General features: G+C 33.8%; 2 protein-coding genes across 2 annotated transcripts; one reads left to right on the top strand and one right to left on the bottom strand.

The window, feature by feature from the left end:
• The first annotated feature begins 4,045 nt into the window (after window positions 1–4,045).
• Window positions 4,046–7,272, top strand: LOC133292050 (putative FBD-associated F-box protein At3g50710). Its single transcript, XM_061490433.1, has 3 exons — window positions 4,046–4,980; window positions 6,736–6,879; window positions 6,959–7,272. Exons 1-3 carry the CDS (start codon window positions 4,126–4,128, stop codon window positions 7,238–7,240), a joined length of 1,281 nt encoding a protein of 426 aa, XP_061346417.1. The 5' UTR covers window positions 4,046–4,125; the 3' UTR covers window positions 7,241–7,272.
• Window positions 7,273–11,360: 4,088 nt separating this feature from the next.
• LOC133292103 (putative FBD-associated F-box protein At5g56430) lies at window positions 11,361–13,126 on the bottom strand. The gene is made up of 5 exons (XM_061490480.1): window positions 13,026–13,126; window positions 12,459–12,566; window positions 11,902–12,016; window positions 11,737–11,802; window positions 11,361–11,639 (listed from the first exon to the last, which is right to left on the bottom strand). The coding sequence occupies exons 1-5, from the start codon at window positions 13,124–13,126 to the stop codon at window positions 11,361–11,363; spliced, it is 669 nt and encodes a 222-aa protein (XP_061346464.1).
• Window positions 13,127–15,862: the final 2,736 nt, after the last annotated feature.

Genomic DNA, 15,862 nt, shown 5'->3' with positions numbered 1-15,862 from the left:
CAGGATTCCCAACCCTCCAGTCTCGATTAGTGGGGGTGAAACTCATGCCGTCATTACTCTTCCCCGGGGCTCCCCTGCTCCCGCAGCACTCCCAGCCGGACTGAGGAGGGGTGCTTTATGGGACTCAGCGATAACAGCCGAGTTCCGGGGTGTCATCCGTCCGCCGCCCGCATTCTACGTTACCGGGATCATTTCGAGAGCCGAGATGGAGGAGCTCCAGAAGGCAGAGTTGTACACCCTCAAAGCTGCTTCTATGGTAAAGCCATACGCCTTGCTCCTGGAGAAGCATTCTGAGGCCATTGCCGAGCTGGACGAGCTTCGGGTAAGGTATAGAAAAGTTGTGCTTGTCAACGAAGAGCTAAACAGCTCTACTGAACTAAAAGCTGCTGCGGAGACTTCCCAGTCCGAGCTGAAGTCCATTGCTGAAGCTGTTGGCGTTACCCCTGACAAGGATAATATTTTGAAGTATTTCAAAGACCAATCCGACGTGCTGGCTGAAAGGGGTGTGAAAGTGTCCGGGCTCACTACCGAGGTTGATAAGTTAAAGTCAGATCTCCAAAACTTGCAGCAAGCTTATGATTTTAGCCAGTTTGCTTTGCAAAAAGCCGCTGTGAGTGCTTTCAAGAATGGGGTAAACCAAGTGACGTATTTTAACCCGGAATGTCCTCTGCGGGTTGACCAGCTTGATTGCTTTGGCTATGTTCGCGGCGGGGTTTACTTTCCCCCTCCTCCATCGAATCCCAGTCTGCCAGAGAGTAGCACAACTCAAATGGAGATTGCGCAAGGGGCTGGGGAGACCGGAATCAATGCCTCTATTGAGGCTACTGGTGCCGAGTTTGAGGCGGAGGTGAGGGGGATGATGTAGGAGGATGCTTCGGGATGAAGAGCCGGGATGCCGATTTATTTTTGTAATTTTCCTTTTTGCTTTCCAATCAATTTGAGAACTCTGCCTGTTTAACAAACACGCTTAATTGATATGGAAATTTTGCCTTTGTCCTTGTTAATATTTGTAATTTATGCATGCCGATATTTGTTGTTCAACCGACCTTCTCTTGTAAGGGTGTTAGGGAAGTAAGGGCGTCCCCTTAAGTCCCTCCTTAACTCGGTAGGTCGGCACGAATCTTTTAATCCAACTTCCCGTAGGCAAGTTGGTCAACTATCGCAACGTTTTTTGCCGGGCTAGAACCTCTGCCCGTAGGATAGATGGTTCGAATACCACGACATTCTTAGCCGGGCTGGAACCTCTGCCCGTAGGCTAGATGGTCCGAATTCCCACAGACGGTGCCAATGTTTTGCATTGAGCAGATCTGTCCGACCTACGGTCGGGTCTTTGATATTGGATCTAGGGCTTTCTCTCTCGATACCTATGAATTAGGTATCTTGGGGACAGCAGATCGCTACACACTCTATGATGGCCTTAACCAGAGGGGGCATGTGTGTGCACTGTCGTGTTTGAATGAAATAGAGTTCGAGAGATCAGTCATACCTGTGGTCTTTAGTCCTATTTATAGAGCTTACCTCTGGGCTGATGTTGGTTGGGCTTCTTGCTACTGTGGGCCTTTCTCTGGTCCATAACATATATATATATATATATATATATATATATATATATATATATATATGAAAAAAAATGAAAAATTCAGTGACAGAACCGTCCAGTGCACTAAGTTTTTTCGGGAAAACATAGTGCACTAAATATTATAATGGTGTTCTCGCGAGAGAATATAGATATAATATTTTTTTTTTGTAATCTAATATAGTTATAATATTTACTATAAATGTGTTCTCCCGGGAGAATATAGTGGACTGGACCAAAATTTATATCCATTCAGTGTACACTCACTAAATCCTATATATATATAAATATTTCCGCACTTTCTGCATATAAGTTATTTGCATTTACTCTCAAAATAACGTCGTTTTGGGAATAAAATATTAAAAAATTATAATTATAAAGATTATAATAACCCTGAAATAAATTAAATTATAAAAATATCATGATTTCTGCCCCCAAAATGACGTCGTATTGGGCTTACTGCAGAAAAAGTGAACATATATATATATATATATATATATATATATATATATATATTGAAGTTATATTCATTGTTTTCTCGATTTTGATTTGGGTGTAATAGAAATTTAATATTTCCTCTTCAAAAATCAAATTTTAAATTTAAATAATTACTTTTAATCACTACAACAACATCCATTGATTTGAAAATATAATTTATGAGATTAATATTTTTTATATTATAGGAGATAAAATTAATTTTTAGACTCACATAAAAGTGCATGGAATTCATGTAAGAACATGTGAAAAAAGAGAGAGAAAAAAAAATGAATTCCGCATATTTTTATTTATGTAGAAGATAATTTTATTTTCTAACTAATACCATAATTTATACATGTATAAAATCAGGGAATTAAGTTTCTCATTTTACATGAGAAAATTTTCTCATGCTACACTCACAATACATGAATGGAGTTCACAAAAAAATGAGAAGACAAAAACGTCAAGATGGGACCCACTTATATATTGTGAGTGTAGGAGGCAAAAATTTTCTTATGTAAAATGATAAATCTTTTTCCCATAAAATCATCCTCCATTCTTTAAAATAATAGTTTTATCCGCTAGTGTTTAGCGCACTTAAAATCATAATAGGGACTTTAAGTTACTTAAAGATTAAGATTCGTAAGATAATGGAAAGTTTTAGGATACTCCTTTAAATGGATATTTATAACAAAGTCGGGATTTTTTTTTTTTTTTTGAGATAGGGATTGTTCTTTAGTATGCTCACAATCACGACAACTGTCATGCCACGCTTAGAGGGGAGTAAATGAATCAATTTATAAGGTAGCGGATCCTATCATATTAAGAAAGAAAAAAATATGACATTTTATTATGTTTAATTATAACCATACGAATCAATGGTAATAAAAAGATAGAAAAAATATTAAAATAAATAATTACGAATCAATGGTAATAAAAAGATAGAAAAAATATTAAAATAAATAATTACAAAACAATTATTATTAATTCATCTTAAAATTATTGTAAACTTTTTACATGATTATGTTATTTTTTTAAACATAAAAGAATTTATTTTCATTTATAACAAAATTGAAAATGGATCTTCTCACGTGGAAAAAAAATATGATATGGTATGTGAAAAAATCACAACCATATAAAGGTAAATCAACGGTTATGATTTCGTAACTATCTATTTTAACATTTTCTCTTTTTTTTTTTTTTATTATCATTAATCCACCTTTGAATGATTATAGTTCTCCACATGACATGATCATGTTAATTTTCAAACGGGTGGATCCACGTAAAAACTTGCTCCACTTATGTTAAGACAAATCTTGGCCTAATATATTTGATAAATTAACACAGTTTATTTTAAAAACAATATATTTAGAAAATAGGTTGTATTTTTAATTTTACTAAAAAAATTAGCTTATAGGTTAGTTTATATTATATTATTTTTTTATTAAAAATAAAATAATTTTGATAATTATTTTATGAAAAAAATGTTTGTCATTTTTTTTGAAACTGATCCTAATTATCTCTTTGAGGCGAATCAGAACTTCCAGTATCCCTACGGATTCGACTCTTTGAGCTGCCTATGAGACTGATCCAGAGTTCGGGTGCGAGTCCAAGGATTACGGTACTTATGCCCCTTCCCAGACGATGTTGGTGGGATTCGAACAAAGTGTTTGTCATTTTAAATGATATAAAATTATGTCATTTTAAGAGAGAGATAAACACAAAATAATAATTTTTATTTAAAATTTAAATTAAAAAAATTCACTCACTTTCTCTCCAATGATTTTTATTCCTTGTCTCTATTTCTGTCTTAAAATGACATAACTTTATAAGTTTATATCATTTAAAATGACAAATATAAACCCTTTATTTTATATATGTTTTTTAATTTTGATAATTACTCAAGGTTTAACAACAAATAAGTTTAGGTCAGAACTTATTTAGACATAAAAACATTTTAGGTAATTTCGCATATGTAGACCAAATGCTAGCTATTTACACCCTGGTGGTGACACTCTTTGTCTCATTTATATTCTCTTCGCTCTTACACTTAAACCATTTCTCGCAAATCAATGGCCGAAACCTCCGAACCACCGTGGCAACGCCAGAGGCTAGAGCCACCCACCGCCACCGCCGACGACAGAATCAGCCACCTCCCGGACGTCCTGCTCACCCAAATCCTCTCCCTTCTGCCAACCAAACAATCCGTCAACACCGGCATTCTGTCTAAGAGGTGGCGCAATCTCTGGGCCACCGTCGAAGTCCTCGACTTCGACGACGAGACACCATTGGACCGGCGCGAATCGTGGACCGGTTCAAGCCGTAGGTACGAGTCCAGAGCCCATAACAAGACCGGGTTCGCTGAATTCGTTTACTCCGTATTACTTCTCCACGATGCCGGGAAGATTAAGCGGTTCCGCCTCCGTTGTGGGGCCCAACCTAACTGCTCGGAGCTCGACATCGCCACGTGGGTTACCCACGTGATTCGGCGGGGCGTGGAGGACTTGGAGCTCAGTATCTCGCTTACGCGTTACGTGACTTTGCCGCGGCGGCTCTTCAATTGCGACACCGTTTCGGTGTTGAAGCTCAATGGGGTGTTCCTCAACGCGCTCGCAACGTTCTCGGTGAGTCTTCCTGTGGTTAGGGTTTTGCATGTTGGGGATAGGGTTGTGTTTGGGTCCCACGATTATGTCTTCAAGCTTCTCGCTGGGTGCCCTGTTCTTGAGGACTTGGTGCTCGAATCGACCTTCAATGATATCTGTGGTGGACGCGTTTGCTTCAAAGGGAAATTCGAGCTGAATTTGAAACGCTTGTTTCGTGCAAAAATTGGGTTTTCTTGGAGGGATTCATGCCAGAGGTCGATGCTCAAGGTTTTCCAAGAACTTTCTAATGTTCGGTGTCTTTCACTTTCGTCCTCCACCGTTGAGGTATAAGACTTCTCCACCCTTCCCTTGAAAACAAGTGAATATGTGTGTGTGTGTGTTTAATCTTTGAGTATGCTTCAATTTGGTTCTTCAACTTACTTAGGTTTCATTCTAGTTAAATCTGAAACATTCAATTCATTATTGATTAAAGATATTGTTTCTTGGATGAAATAGCATGATGTTGCATTTGAATTTGATGTTTTTTGGAAATTATGGAGTAGTTAATTGTAGTATGTGCAGCCACTCCCGAGAATGGTCATAGGCGGCAGTTAGAGTTGTCGTTTCTTGCCTAAAATAACATTATCTATCCACCGGAAAAAGTAAAATAAAAAATAACATGATCTTGCATTGAATTCGATATTTTGTTTTGAGTATGTTATGGAATTTACAAAGTACTTAACGGTGAAAAAAGTAGATGGCATTACATTGAATTCAGTGTTTGTATTGGATATGATGTGGAAGTTACACAAATTTTAATGATGGAATGTGGCACCTGTGGTCACTTTACAAAGTAGTTAATTCTAGAACTGGCGTGCGGCAGTCACTCCCAAAAACGATATAACAACATAGTGGATTGCTGAGTAGCCATTGCAGCAGAGAGCGGCTGCAATAAAAAAATTGAACAGTTTGTTTAAAATACGTAACTGATTATCCTACTCTAGTTTTAAAGCTTAATGCCATAGTAAGATTAAAATTTAGGAATATGGTACAGATGGAAGAGAAAACAAAAGTACATAAATTACAAGGAAAAAAAATTCATGATGATTAACTAATTTATTATGATTTTATTTGTAATTTTATTACATACTCAACGACTTGAGGTGACCCATGAACAAGAGAGAGAGAGAAGGTCACAAAAAGGAGGACAAGTACACAGAGAACGGTTTTACAGAGCTGTAAGGGACTGCACCTTATAAATAGAAGGAGAAGGACCTACAGGCAAAAGGTTGAATGTAATTCTGGTTCAAGGGTTGAAGATCAGAGCAAGGTCAACAAAGGGTTGAAGTGATGCATAACAGAGTTACAAGCAAGCTCCAAAATTGGTTTCAACAGAGCAAGCTTCTACATTTGGTGCACTGTCAAAGTGAATTCTGATCATTAAATTAGTTGTGGGTGTTCCGGGATCTAAGAGTCCCTAATTTGGCCCTATCCATTGTATGAAGGTGGTTTTAATGAGGTTAAAACAGGAAATCAGGATCCCTCTACCATCATCCGGATATATCCTGCTATTGGGGCATTTCACGTCACAAAGTGAAGTGGTCTGCTAATTCAGGAGCTGCCAAGAGCTGCTCCCCTCCTTTACGCTGCTATGGCTGCTGCTACTTACAACTTTAAGAAGTTATACAAAATTACTAAGGTTTATTAAGTTTAAATCAATCTATTGGTTTCGCGTGAGACAATTATGACAACATTTAGTTATTTGGTGTGATGAAAAGGATTAACTAATCATTGATCAATAATGGTGCTACCGTGCTATTTTTCAGATTAAAAATTAATAATAATAGTGCTAAACTTGCTTTTTCTTTGAGACTGACATGGAAGCAGAAGTTACACTTGTTCAGTTGCCAGAATAGTACACTATCCATATATAAGAAGCCCTATACCAACTATTGGTTTCCTTCCTCTAGTTACTTGTGATTTTTTTTTTTTTATTTCTAACAGAAGTTGATGATTTCTAGGAAGGAGTACCATTTCCTTTTTTTGCTTGTTTTATTTTGCCTTCTTTGATTATTTGTTTCCCTTGATTTCTTCATTCAGTGTCTGCAGTATGCTACTTCCAGTGAAATTCCGGTGTTAGACAATTTAGTACAATTGGAAATTTCATTTGGGAACTATGCTTGGGATTTGTTATCAAACTTGCTTCAACGTTCCCACAAGCTTGAAGTTCTTGTCATTTATAAGGTTTGATGATTTGAACGGTAATTTTTTTTTTATCAGCTATTCACTTGGATTTTAGGGGCATATGTACTTGTTATTGCAGGAATCACGAGTATATGAACAGGAACAAGAGCCGAAATGGATCCTTCCACTGATTGTTCCTGAATGCCTTTTGTTGCATCTCAAAACATTCTGCTTTAAAGAGTATCGAGGATTGAAAACTGAGATGGATTTTGTGCGCTATATTGTGCTAAATGCAAGAGTGTTGGAGACAATGACAATCTATATTGCAAGTTCCTTAGGTTTAGAGGAAAAGCTCCAAATTCGCAGACAATTATCTGTACTTCGAATGAACTTTGAAACCTGTCAAATTGTAATTCATTGAACCTTATGTCTTAAAAGGTATGTTTTTTCGTATTTTTTTTTTTTTGGAAAACAAGAACAACAGAGCAGCTAACAAGCTACTCTAAGGGTCCCAACACCCATAACATCATTACAAAGTACTTTCTTTTTGATGTACATAAAAGAAAGTCAAAAGCTTTATAAAATAGAAGCTTTTGTAATGATCTGTGCTTAGTGGGGATGCAAATTATATTGGAAAGGATGAAAGAATGATACTTAAATTGGAAGCTTTTTTCAATTCTTTCTGTTTTAATCTAAAAATATTTTCCCAATGCTAGCTTTTGGGATGTGTGCAGAATCCCCCATTTCTTTTTCAATTTTTGTATGGTGAGAAGCTGTCTTCTTTCTTTAGGTGTTTAGGGTATCTTCAAATCTACTGAAGAGGTTATAAGGTTTGTTCTCTTTTACAATCTTGGGAGAAAATATTATTCCTCATTCCCTCTTCCTATGTTGTCTCGAGTTTGAAATGACTAAATGCTTAAAAGAATAACAACTTCGACGAGAGTTTTGTTTCTTTCGGTGATTAATCTGATATCAATGTTCTAGAGATGAAGTTGATGAGTCAAACTCGTATGTGACTGCTTTATGGCACTGAGTATGGGGCGATAATGGGCCAACAAGAGTATAAGTTGTATGTTGCCGAGATGAGGATGTTACTTTTGTTGTATGGTCGGTCGTACAATTTAAGACGAGTAGGAATGAATGTAGTATTAGAGAGAAATTTGGAGGGGCCAACTATTGAGGAAAAGATGGTAGAACAGCAACCAGGATGGTTTAGATGGACTCTGAAGAGAAGACTAATACAAGCTCCACTTGGAAGAGTTTATCAGTTGGAGGATAGCCCAATAATCTAATGTAGAAGTTTACCAATAATGACTCCAAGAGGTCGTTTGTTTAAGCTTTTAGAAAAAGTAACTTTGATCACTTCTTTATTTTAAAAGTACTTTTTACAAAAGTTAAAGTTATTTATATTGTTATAAAAATATTTAGATTTTGAAAAAAATATTTGGCTTTTGACTTCTGTTTTTTTTAGAAGTTAAAATTTTTAGTTTCTGAAAAAAGTAAGTTTTTGATTTTTTTTGTGACTTCTCCTTTTTTTAAAAGCAGACATCCAAATAAATTAAAAATGAGAAGTGTTTTTTTTCTTGAAAAAAAGTAATTTTTGAAAAAAAAAAAACTCATCCAAACGGGTCTAAGTCAAATTGTTACAAAGGATTTAGATCTAAATTGCCTCAAGATTTGATTTTTGACAGAACGCAATTGGGTCATGTGATCCATGTGGTCGGCTCTGGGAAAAGGCTCTGGTTATTTTTGTAGGTTTCCTTTCTACTTTAAATCCTAAATCTAGCTTGAGAATTTGAACATATAATGGTCTAAAGCTAGGGTGCACATAAATTGGACTTTTCCTTTTTGGGATTTTATTGCAGGAAGAATGCCACCATTGGTTGCCTCTTATGTTTAGTTCGACCGGGTTTCGAAGAATATCTCTTTCATGTAGAAAACTTACATCCTTTGACTGCATCAGTGTAGTGTTTGGCATCATCCTAAAATGGTAAGATTAATTGCAGAAATCTACTGTACAATTGGACGTAGCTAATCACTTAGTTTTTGCTCCCTTTTGTGATATCTATAAGAAAAAACAGATGGGAGTCTGCATTTTATGGCCTTAAACTGACAATAGATTGAATTACCTCTTGGCATATAGGGGTTTAGATATTGGACCATTTATGTATGGATCTTCGTGGAACAATGATCATTTTGCCACATTTTTTTTAAAAAATTATCTCCGTTGCCACGCGAATAGTAAAATTTTCCAAAGTGCCAAATGTACAAGTTCGTTACAGCAGCTAGCAGGTAAGGAACTTCGTTTGCAGACGTGGCACCTTTTGGCGGCCACGTACTTTGCTACTGTCAGTAGCGAACTAAGTGGTCAAAATATCAATATGTTCTAAGCACGTTTAGGACACGTGGCAGCCATTTAGAAGTTCGCCACTGGATACAGCGAACTAGGTGCAAAGGTAAGAAAAAATAGACATCGGGCCACTTGTCTGACATGGACAGGTTCAATATTGTTAAAACGTAGAGTCCACGTAGAAACGGTAGGGGTGAACAGAAAAGTTGAATCGTGAAACGTAAACAAAACGTAAGAGTTTACTATGTATCAAAGAAAATAATATTAATATATATATATATAGGGGAAGGATCCGTTTACAAATTTTTTTTACAAATTTTTGTAAATTACACTATGTACTCCTGGGAGAATATAGTGTAACCTAGTGTTCTCGCGGGAGTACATAGTGTAGTTTGTAAGAGTTTGTAAACAAAAAGTTTGTAAATATAACCCTCATATATATATATATATATATATATCAATATTAAATTTAATTAAAAACCTGAAATTATTAATAATGTATTTAACAATTAATTTTATGAATTATATAAAAAAATTAACCTCTTAATTCAAATAAAAAAAATAAAAGAGTTAAAATAAAAATTTAAATTTAATTGAAAACAATTTAAATTTAAATAATAATAATAAAGAATAGCAAGGGATAAGATTTCAAATTTGTGTAAAATGATATATGAAAAGTCATCTCCTTTGTCAGTTTCTATCTTTGTGGCTCATTGAAAATATATTCTCTCTTTGACTCTTTTTTTTTCCACGGTCCAATACCCTTTTATCAAAAACTCTTTTCCTTTGTCAGTTTCAAATTTAAAACTTTATATTTATTTTTACGTATAGTTATGATTTTTTATATTTAATGCTTTTAGCATTAAATATGGGAAATTGTAACCATACAAAGGTGAAAATAAATATAACCGTTGAATCAACATAATCGATCTAACGGTGAGATTGATTGATAATCACTTAGTAGTAACACAACTTGATTGTCACAATATCCTTCCCCTAAATTTAATATCTTATCAAATAAGATTAATTCCTTATATCTGTTAAGAGGTTATCTATCATGGGCTATTAAGATGTACGGCCATAAGTTGTACCCTGACAAAACTAATCATGCCTGAGAATCTCTTGGTGGAGCAAGTGGATCTTTTGAAAAATGAGCAAATTTAAGACGTTAAAAAGTCAACAAGGCACAGGATAAAAAAAAGAAAAAAAAAAGAAAAAAAAAAGACAAAATTAAAAGTCCAAAAAGCACACACTAAGATTGAAATTAAGACTTGGATTTCGGCAAATTAAGTGGAGGACAGACTAACACCGTCCACACTTCAGTTAAAATCGTCTTACCTTACATTTTTCCATAACACACTTGTTCCGTATCCAAGCATATACAGATTACAGAGGCAGATCAGGGAGGGTATAAACTTTAATTGTTTATTATTATAGATATATAATAATATATTTTTATAGTTCAACTTTAAAAACACTTATAATAATTATTATTTTTCTTTTAATCCTAATAATATTTATAACTTTAATATTTTATTTTCACCCATTTCATAAAATATTCTGGATCCCAAAGTTACAATAGAAAAATGCTTGTTAAGAAGATAGCATAGGCTAATTGCACGTTTTATTGATCTGCATGATGGTTAAAATCCTTCCTTATTAAATGATAAAAAAAAAAACTTTTAAAAAAAATTAATTTCTAAATAATTTTTTTAAAACACTTAAATAATAATCAGGATATTAATGCTACAAAAAATAATAAAGGATGATTCCTTTTGAGCAAAATCTATTTGTGTGATATTTCTATCTGGGAGATAAAAATATAAAACAAGATGGATCATCGGTTATGCATGGTGTGTTTATGCATCAGATCAGAATTCAACTAATATTGCAATAGAATGGGCACCATTGCACCAAATGAAGAGAGCTCAAGCTGGTACTGAGTAGTGAGGAGTAAAATCACGTGTTCAATCCTTTCCACTATTGTTTTTGCCAGGAATTTAATGTCTTAATCCCGAAATCCACCCTGAACCGGACTAGTTGCGAAGCGATAAATTAATTCAAAAAAAAAAGAATAGGCACCATTGCAACTCAAGTTAATTACAATAATCGTCGGCAAAGAAACAGATCGGTTATTTGAAAAATTAAGCAAAGTTCTGTGTGCAATTACTCAAATCCTATCCATTTTCATTCATTTGAATGCAAGTTCACATGTTGCAGAGAGCCTTGTGCACAAAGATAATTTTGTTATCATCTCAAGCTTTTCCTCTAGTTTGACAGCTTCGACAACAGAGATTGTCATGGACCGTAAAAGCCTTGCATTTTGCATTACATATCTTACAAATCGAACCTCACCTTTCGAGCCTTTGTAATTAGTGAGACAACAAGTTTTAAGATTCAATGAAATGGATTCAGGAACAGAAAGTGGGCATGAGCAATCAACTTCCTGTCCATGACGGTGTACAAATTCCTGTCAACAACAGACATATAAGTAAAATTAATGAAAATATGTGACAAAAAGATGAAAAAACAATTTAACCTTAAAAAACTAATTAAACATAGCAAACCTGATGAAGGGCGAGAATTTGAAACTTGGGACAATGCTGGAGCACTTCTATTATATCAAGCCAATGCTTAGTAGTATAACAAGAACAGATGATTTCAACATGGTTTAAATTGTGAAACACGGGAATAAAGTTTTTGACACAAGGGTTCGTGTCCTTGTAATTTACCACACCATTCATCTGCAAGAGTGATAATATCAAAATATCAGAGATCCCATTTTCCTTGAAAATGAAAAATAGAAAGATGTAAATCACATTTTCAGTACCTTTAAGCGCAAAAACCCTACATTTTGAACTGATTCCAGCAGAATATGAAACTTACGAACATATGCTCTGACCAACTTGGGTAAGCTTCTAAACTCAGCCACAGCAAAGTAGTTATTGTTGGGATATGATAGATCGTCATGTCGAATCAGAGATTAGTATATTAATATAGGATCTCTTTATTCTTCCTCAGGTACCTAGGGAGAAGGTACCTTAGAGATCAGCGGATCATTGTGCACAATAATGTATACGACATAGTGAAGGCGTAGTGACAAGCTAAGGGAGAAGGTTTAGAGAGTGTCTACCTAATTAGTTTAACCCCTTATTTATAGATGAGTTACCTCACAGGAGTGGATTTTTGGGTCATTGGGAGTCCAATTGTTCCATTGCTGCCGTAGTAGGATCAGCATGATTAAAAAATGTTTTTTTAATTCCTTCTTAGTTGTTAGCCCTATTTGGACCTTCTAGAATGTAGTTTTTTGTCATGTCCATGACAGTTATCAAAATACAAATCAACTGCTTCCAAATCATCAAGAACTGGACACCCAGAAAGAAGCTCCGAGAGATACCTATGTTCTAAGAAACGAACAAAATTCAAATGCAGAATCTTAAGTGAGGGAAAATAAACAGACGAGATAGGTTTCGCTGTTAATCCCTCCAACTTGAGAACCACAAGGGTTCTGCATTTGAAAATGGCAGATGGCGAATAGAAGGATGGTTTAAGACTAACAAACTGACGCAAACTAAGGTCGAGGTTCTCAATTCTGCTTCGTGATGCAGCATTAATCCATACGTTGATATTAATAGGATCACAATAATGAGAATTATGAAACTTTAGACGGAATGTTTGAATGGGTTGGTGAAAATCTCGTGAGAGAATAACTGCATACACGAACCGAACAAAGTCCGAACAGTTCGCTTTGCTTTCTCTCTCAAACTCTTCATAGTACGCAAATTCGTCCGAATCACAAGTATAGCGAAAATCATCAAAGTTAAGAGTGGGGACAGAGAGCCATAGAGGGCTCTACCTTTTGGAGAGAACACTTGTGGCTACAATTTCGTCGATTGGCAGAAAAGACAAAATGTGGAAGAGAACTGTGTCCGGTAATGTGCTGATCCTATCATCCATGGCTTGACGTTTAATAACACAAAATCAAAGAAAGAAATTTTACATATGTGTGAAACGCTTTGCATCCACCAACTTAAATAAGTGGCAAAAGAATAGCTTGACAACCGTTATACGATTGTTTGGATTTTCTTTTTCTTTTTTTTAGGTTTTTTTTTTATAAGCAGAATTTAAAAAAAAAAAATTATTGAAGAAAAAAATTAAAAGTCAAAATCTCTTAAAAAAACTTTTTATTTAATTCTTATCGATTTTTCTTGAATTATATATTTTTTTGAGATAAAGAGTCATATAAATATAACAAAGAGGCTTTTCTTCAAATATATGTTTTTAAATAATTTTTAATCTAAATTTTTTATATAATCATGAAATAGCTTTTATTTTTTTTTTAAATTTTTTTTACTTTAGCTTAAAAATAATTTCTAATTTAAAAAAAAAAAACCCAGCTCAACTTGTTCAAACATTAAGTCACCGCACGTCATGCCCAGCCGGCTGCTGAGATCCCCATCCAACGAAAATAAGTCTCCACAGCCAATCCTTTGTGAAGAATTAATATTTAATTATAAAGCTTGGTTTTTGAGATTATCTAAGGGAGCGTTTGGTTGAAGAGAAATTTTTTGAATACTAGCAAAATATAATTGATAGAGAAATGGTAAGAAAGTGAGATAGATAGAAAAATGTTAAAAAAAATAGTTTGGTAGGGAAAAACTTTACTGAGAAATTAGATAACTTTTAAGAAATATATGTTTGGTGGGAGGTAATATATAGTGAAAAATTTGAGTGAATAGTGAGATTACTCAGCTTTTTAACAAAAACTCACCTCCCAAAACGCTTTCTCAACCGTAAATAAACCTACCATTTCGTTCCAAAATCTAAAAATTCATGCAAATTGGATGGATAACTTTCTCACTAAATCACCCTAAACCAAACATCTCATTTCAAGAATCCTTCTTACATTTGCATAGGATTCTTTTAAAAAGCGGCGAGCGAAACACCTCTAAAGAGGAGGAAAAATAACGGACCAATTTGAAAAATTATGGATTATTATTTGGTGGTTTAATTATGTTTTCATTGCAGTTGGTGCCCTTGCCACACAGAAGCTAAACGTCACGTCACGCGTGTTCTACTTATGCATGTACACTGCCTCATCTTGAACTCTATTAATGGGTGTGTTTGAGAGTTGGAGCAATGTTATCATACCTGATATTTTGAAAGAAGCTCTACAATTTTTAAGATAAGATGGAATAATTTTAATTATTTATAATTTTTTTATAAAAGAGCATGACTCATTGGTTTTGATGACCCGGGTCACCAATTTTGTTAAAATACGATTCAAATCAATTTTTATCAAGTCTGATACATAGTCAGTCCTATATTTGATTCAAACTTGTCAGATGAATGATTTACCAAATTTTGGGTTGACCTGACCAGTTTAAGTCGGATCTGTTAAAAAAATATATAATAAAAGAGAAAAATATAGAGCTACTAAGATATTTTTATAATCTTACTCTTTCTTCAAAATTTAATATAATTATTATATTTTACAAATAAAAGTAAACTTAAATTTTTTTAAATTTTTTTTTAAGGAATTTTCAAATTTAAAAAATATTTTTATCTAAAAAATTATTTTCTTTTTCTAAAATTATTTTATATTTGTCGAAAGCGTTACAAGGAGAGATGATGCTAAGAGCATATAAATAATTTATTATATTTTTCTTCTCAAATTTCTAAATTGGGGGAACTATGATTTTAACAGTGAGAAAGATAATGACTCTCCACTTCCTCCATTTTTTAAAACTCATAAACAAAGAAAAGACAAAAGCAAAATCTTCAGCTTTCTTCCTTTTCCCTTCAAATATTGACTACAAAACACACCTTTAAAGTTGTGTTTGGTTGAGGATATATGATAAAATAGATGCGTATTGGCAGATTGTGAATGTAGTTTAACTATGTTTGGTTGTCCACATTCAACATTTGCCTACCTAAAATATTCTCCCATCAAACAATTTTGCATGTTAAAGTTCTTAATATAAACGGCCAGATATTTCCAATTCTGATGTTGTATTTTGCGTTCCCCAGCTAAATGTCACCAAAAGAAATAATTTGGTGACTAACATACCCTCCGTTAGGTAAAGGGTTTAAGGTACCACGTGTGATTCAAATTTTTTTTTTAAAATAAGGGTTATTTGAGCAATTGTAACTTATTTTACCATCAATATTTTACTTCAAACCAAACATACACTTTATAAATTTTACCTAATTTTTTCGGTAAATTTTGTTCCAACCAAATAATTTTTTTTATATTTTTCTACTAAATTTACTTTCCAACCACTTCCCTAGTAATTATATTTTTTTAGTTTTCAAAAAATTTCTCCTCAACCAAACGCCCCTTAAATAACAACTAATGACTTCGGAGAAAATATTCATCCAAATCACCGCATATTAACTGATCATTTTAGAAAATAGTTATTAAAAAAAATCCTTAAAAAAACTTTTAATGAGATTTTTTTTATGAAAATAAAATAATAAAATACTAAAATAATAAAATAAAAAGCCAAGAAAAAATATTTCATAAAAACTCTTAAAATAAAGCTCCTTTTTTTTATAAAGACAAAAAATATTAAAGTAATTATTTTATGAAAAATTCACAGGTAACTTCTGACTTGTTAATATAGGAAACACATGCAATTAATGTGATCATCTTCAAGTTGTTAATATTTGTAACAATTAAATAATATTTCT

Source organism: Gastrolobium bilobum, unplaced genomic scaffold, assembly GCF_033153095.1.
Source record: "Gastrolobium bilobum isolate Gb01-03AN ecotype WA unplaced genomic scaffold, APGP_CSIRO_Gbil_v1 utg62027, whole genome shotgun sequence".
Taxonomy (NCBI): domain Eukaryota; kingdom Viridiplantae; phylum Streptophyta; class Magnoliopsida; order Fabales; family Fabaceae; genus Gastrolobium; species Gastrolobium bilobum.
Note: the sequence above shows the minus strand (reverse complement) of the source record. Positions and strands in the feature narration are given on the sequence as shown.

Bases quoted from the DNA above. Each gene is read 5' to 3' on its own strand.
- LOC133292050 (XM_061490433.1), top strand. From the start codon at position 4,126: ATGGCCGAAACCTCCGAACCACCGTGGCAACGCCAGAGGCTAGAGCCA. The intron at 4,981-6,735 runs GTATAAGACTTC...TTCTTCATTCAG, and splicing joins TTTCGTCCTCCACCGTTGAG to TGTCTGCAGTATGCTACTTC. The intron at 6,880-6,958 runs GTTTGATGATTT...TTGTTATTGCAG, and splicing joins AAGTTCTTGTCATTTATAAG to GAATCACGAGTATATGAACA.
- LOC133292103 (XM_061490480.1), bottom strand. From the start codon at position 13,126: ATGGATGATAGGATCAGCACATTACCGGACACAGTTCTCTTCCACATT. The intron at 12,567-13,025 runs GTAGAGCCCTCT...CTTAGAACATAG, and splicing joins ACAAGTGTTCTCTCCAAAAG to GTATCTCTCGGAGCTTCTTT. The intron at 12,017-12,458 runs GTCCAAATAGGG...TTCAAAATGTAG, and splicing joins AAAAAACTACATTCTAGAAG to GGTTTTTGCGCTTAAAGGTA.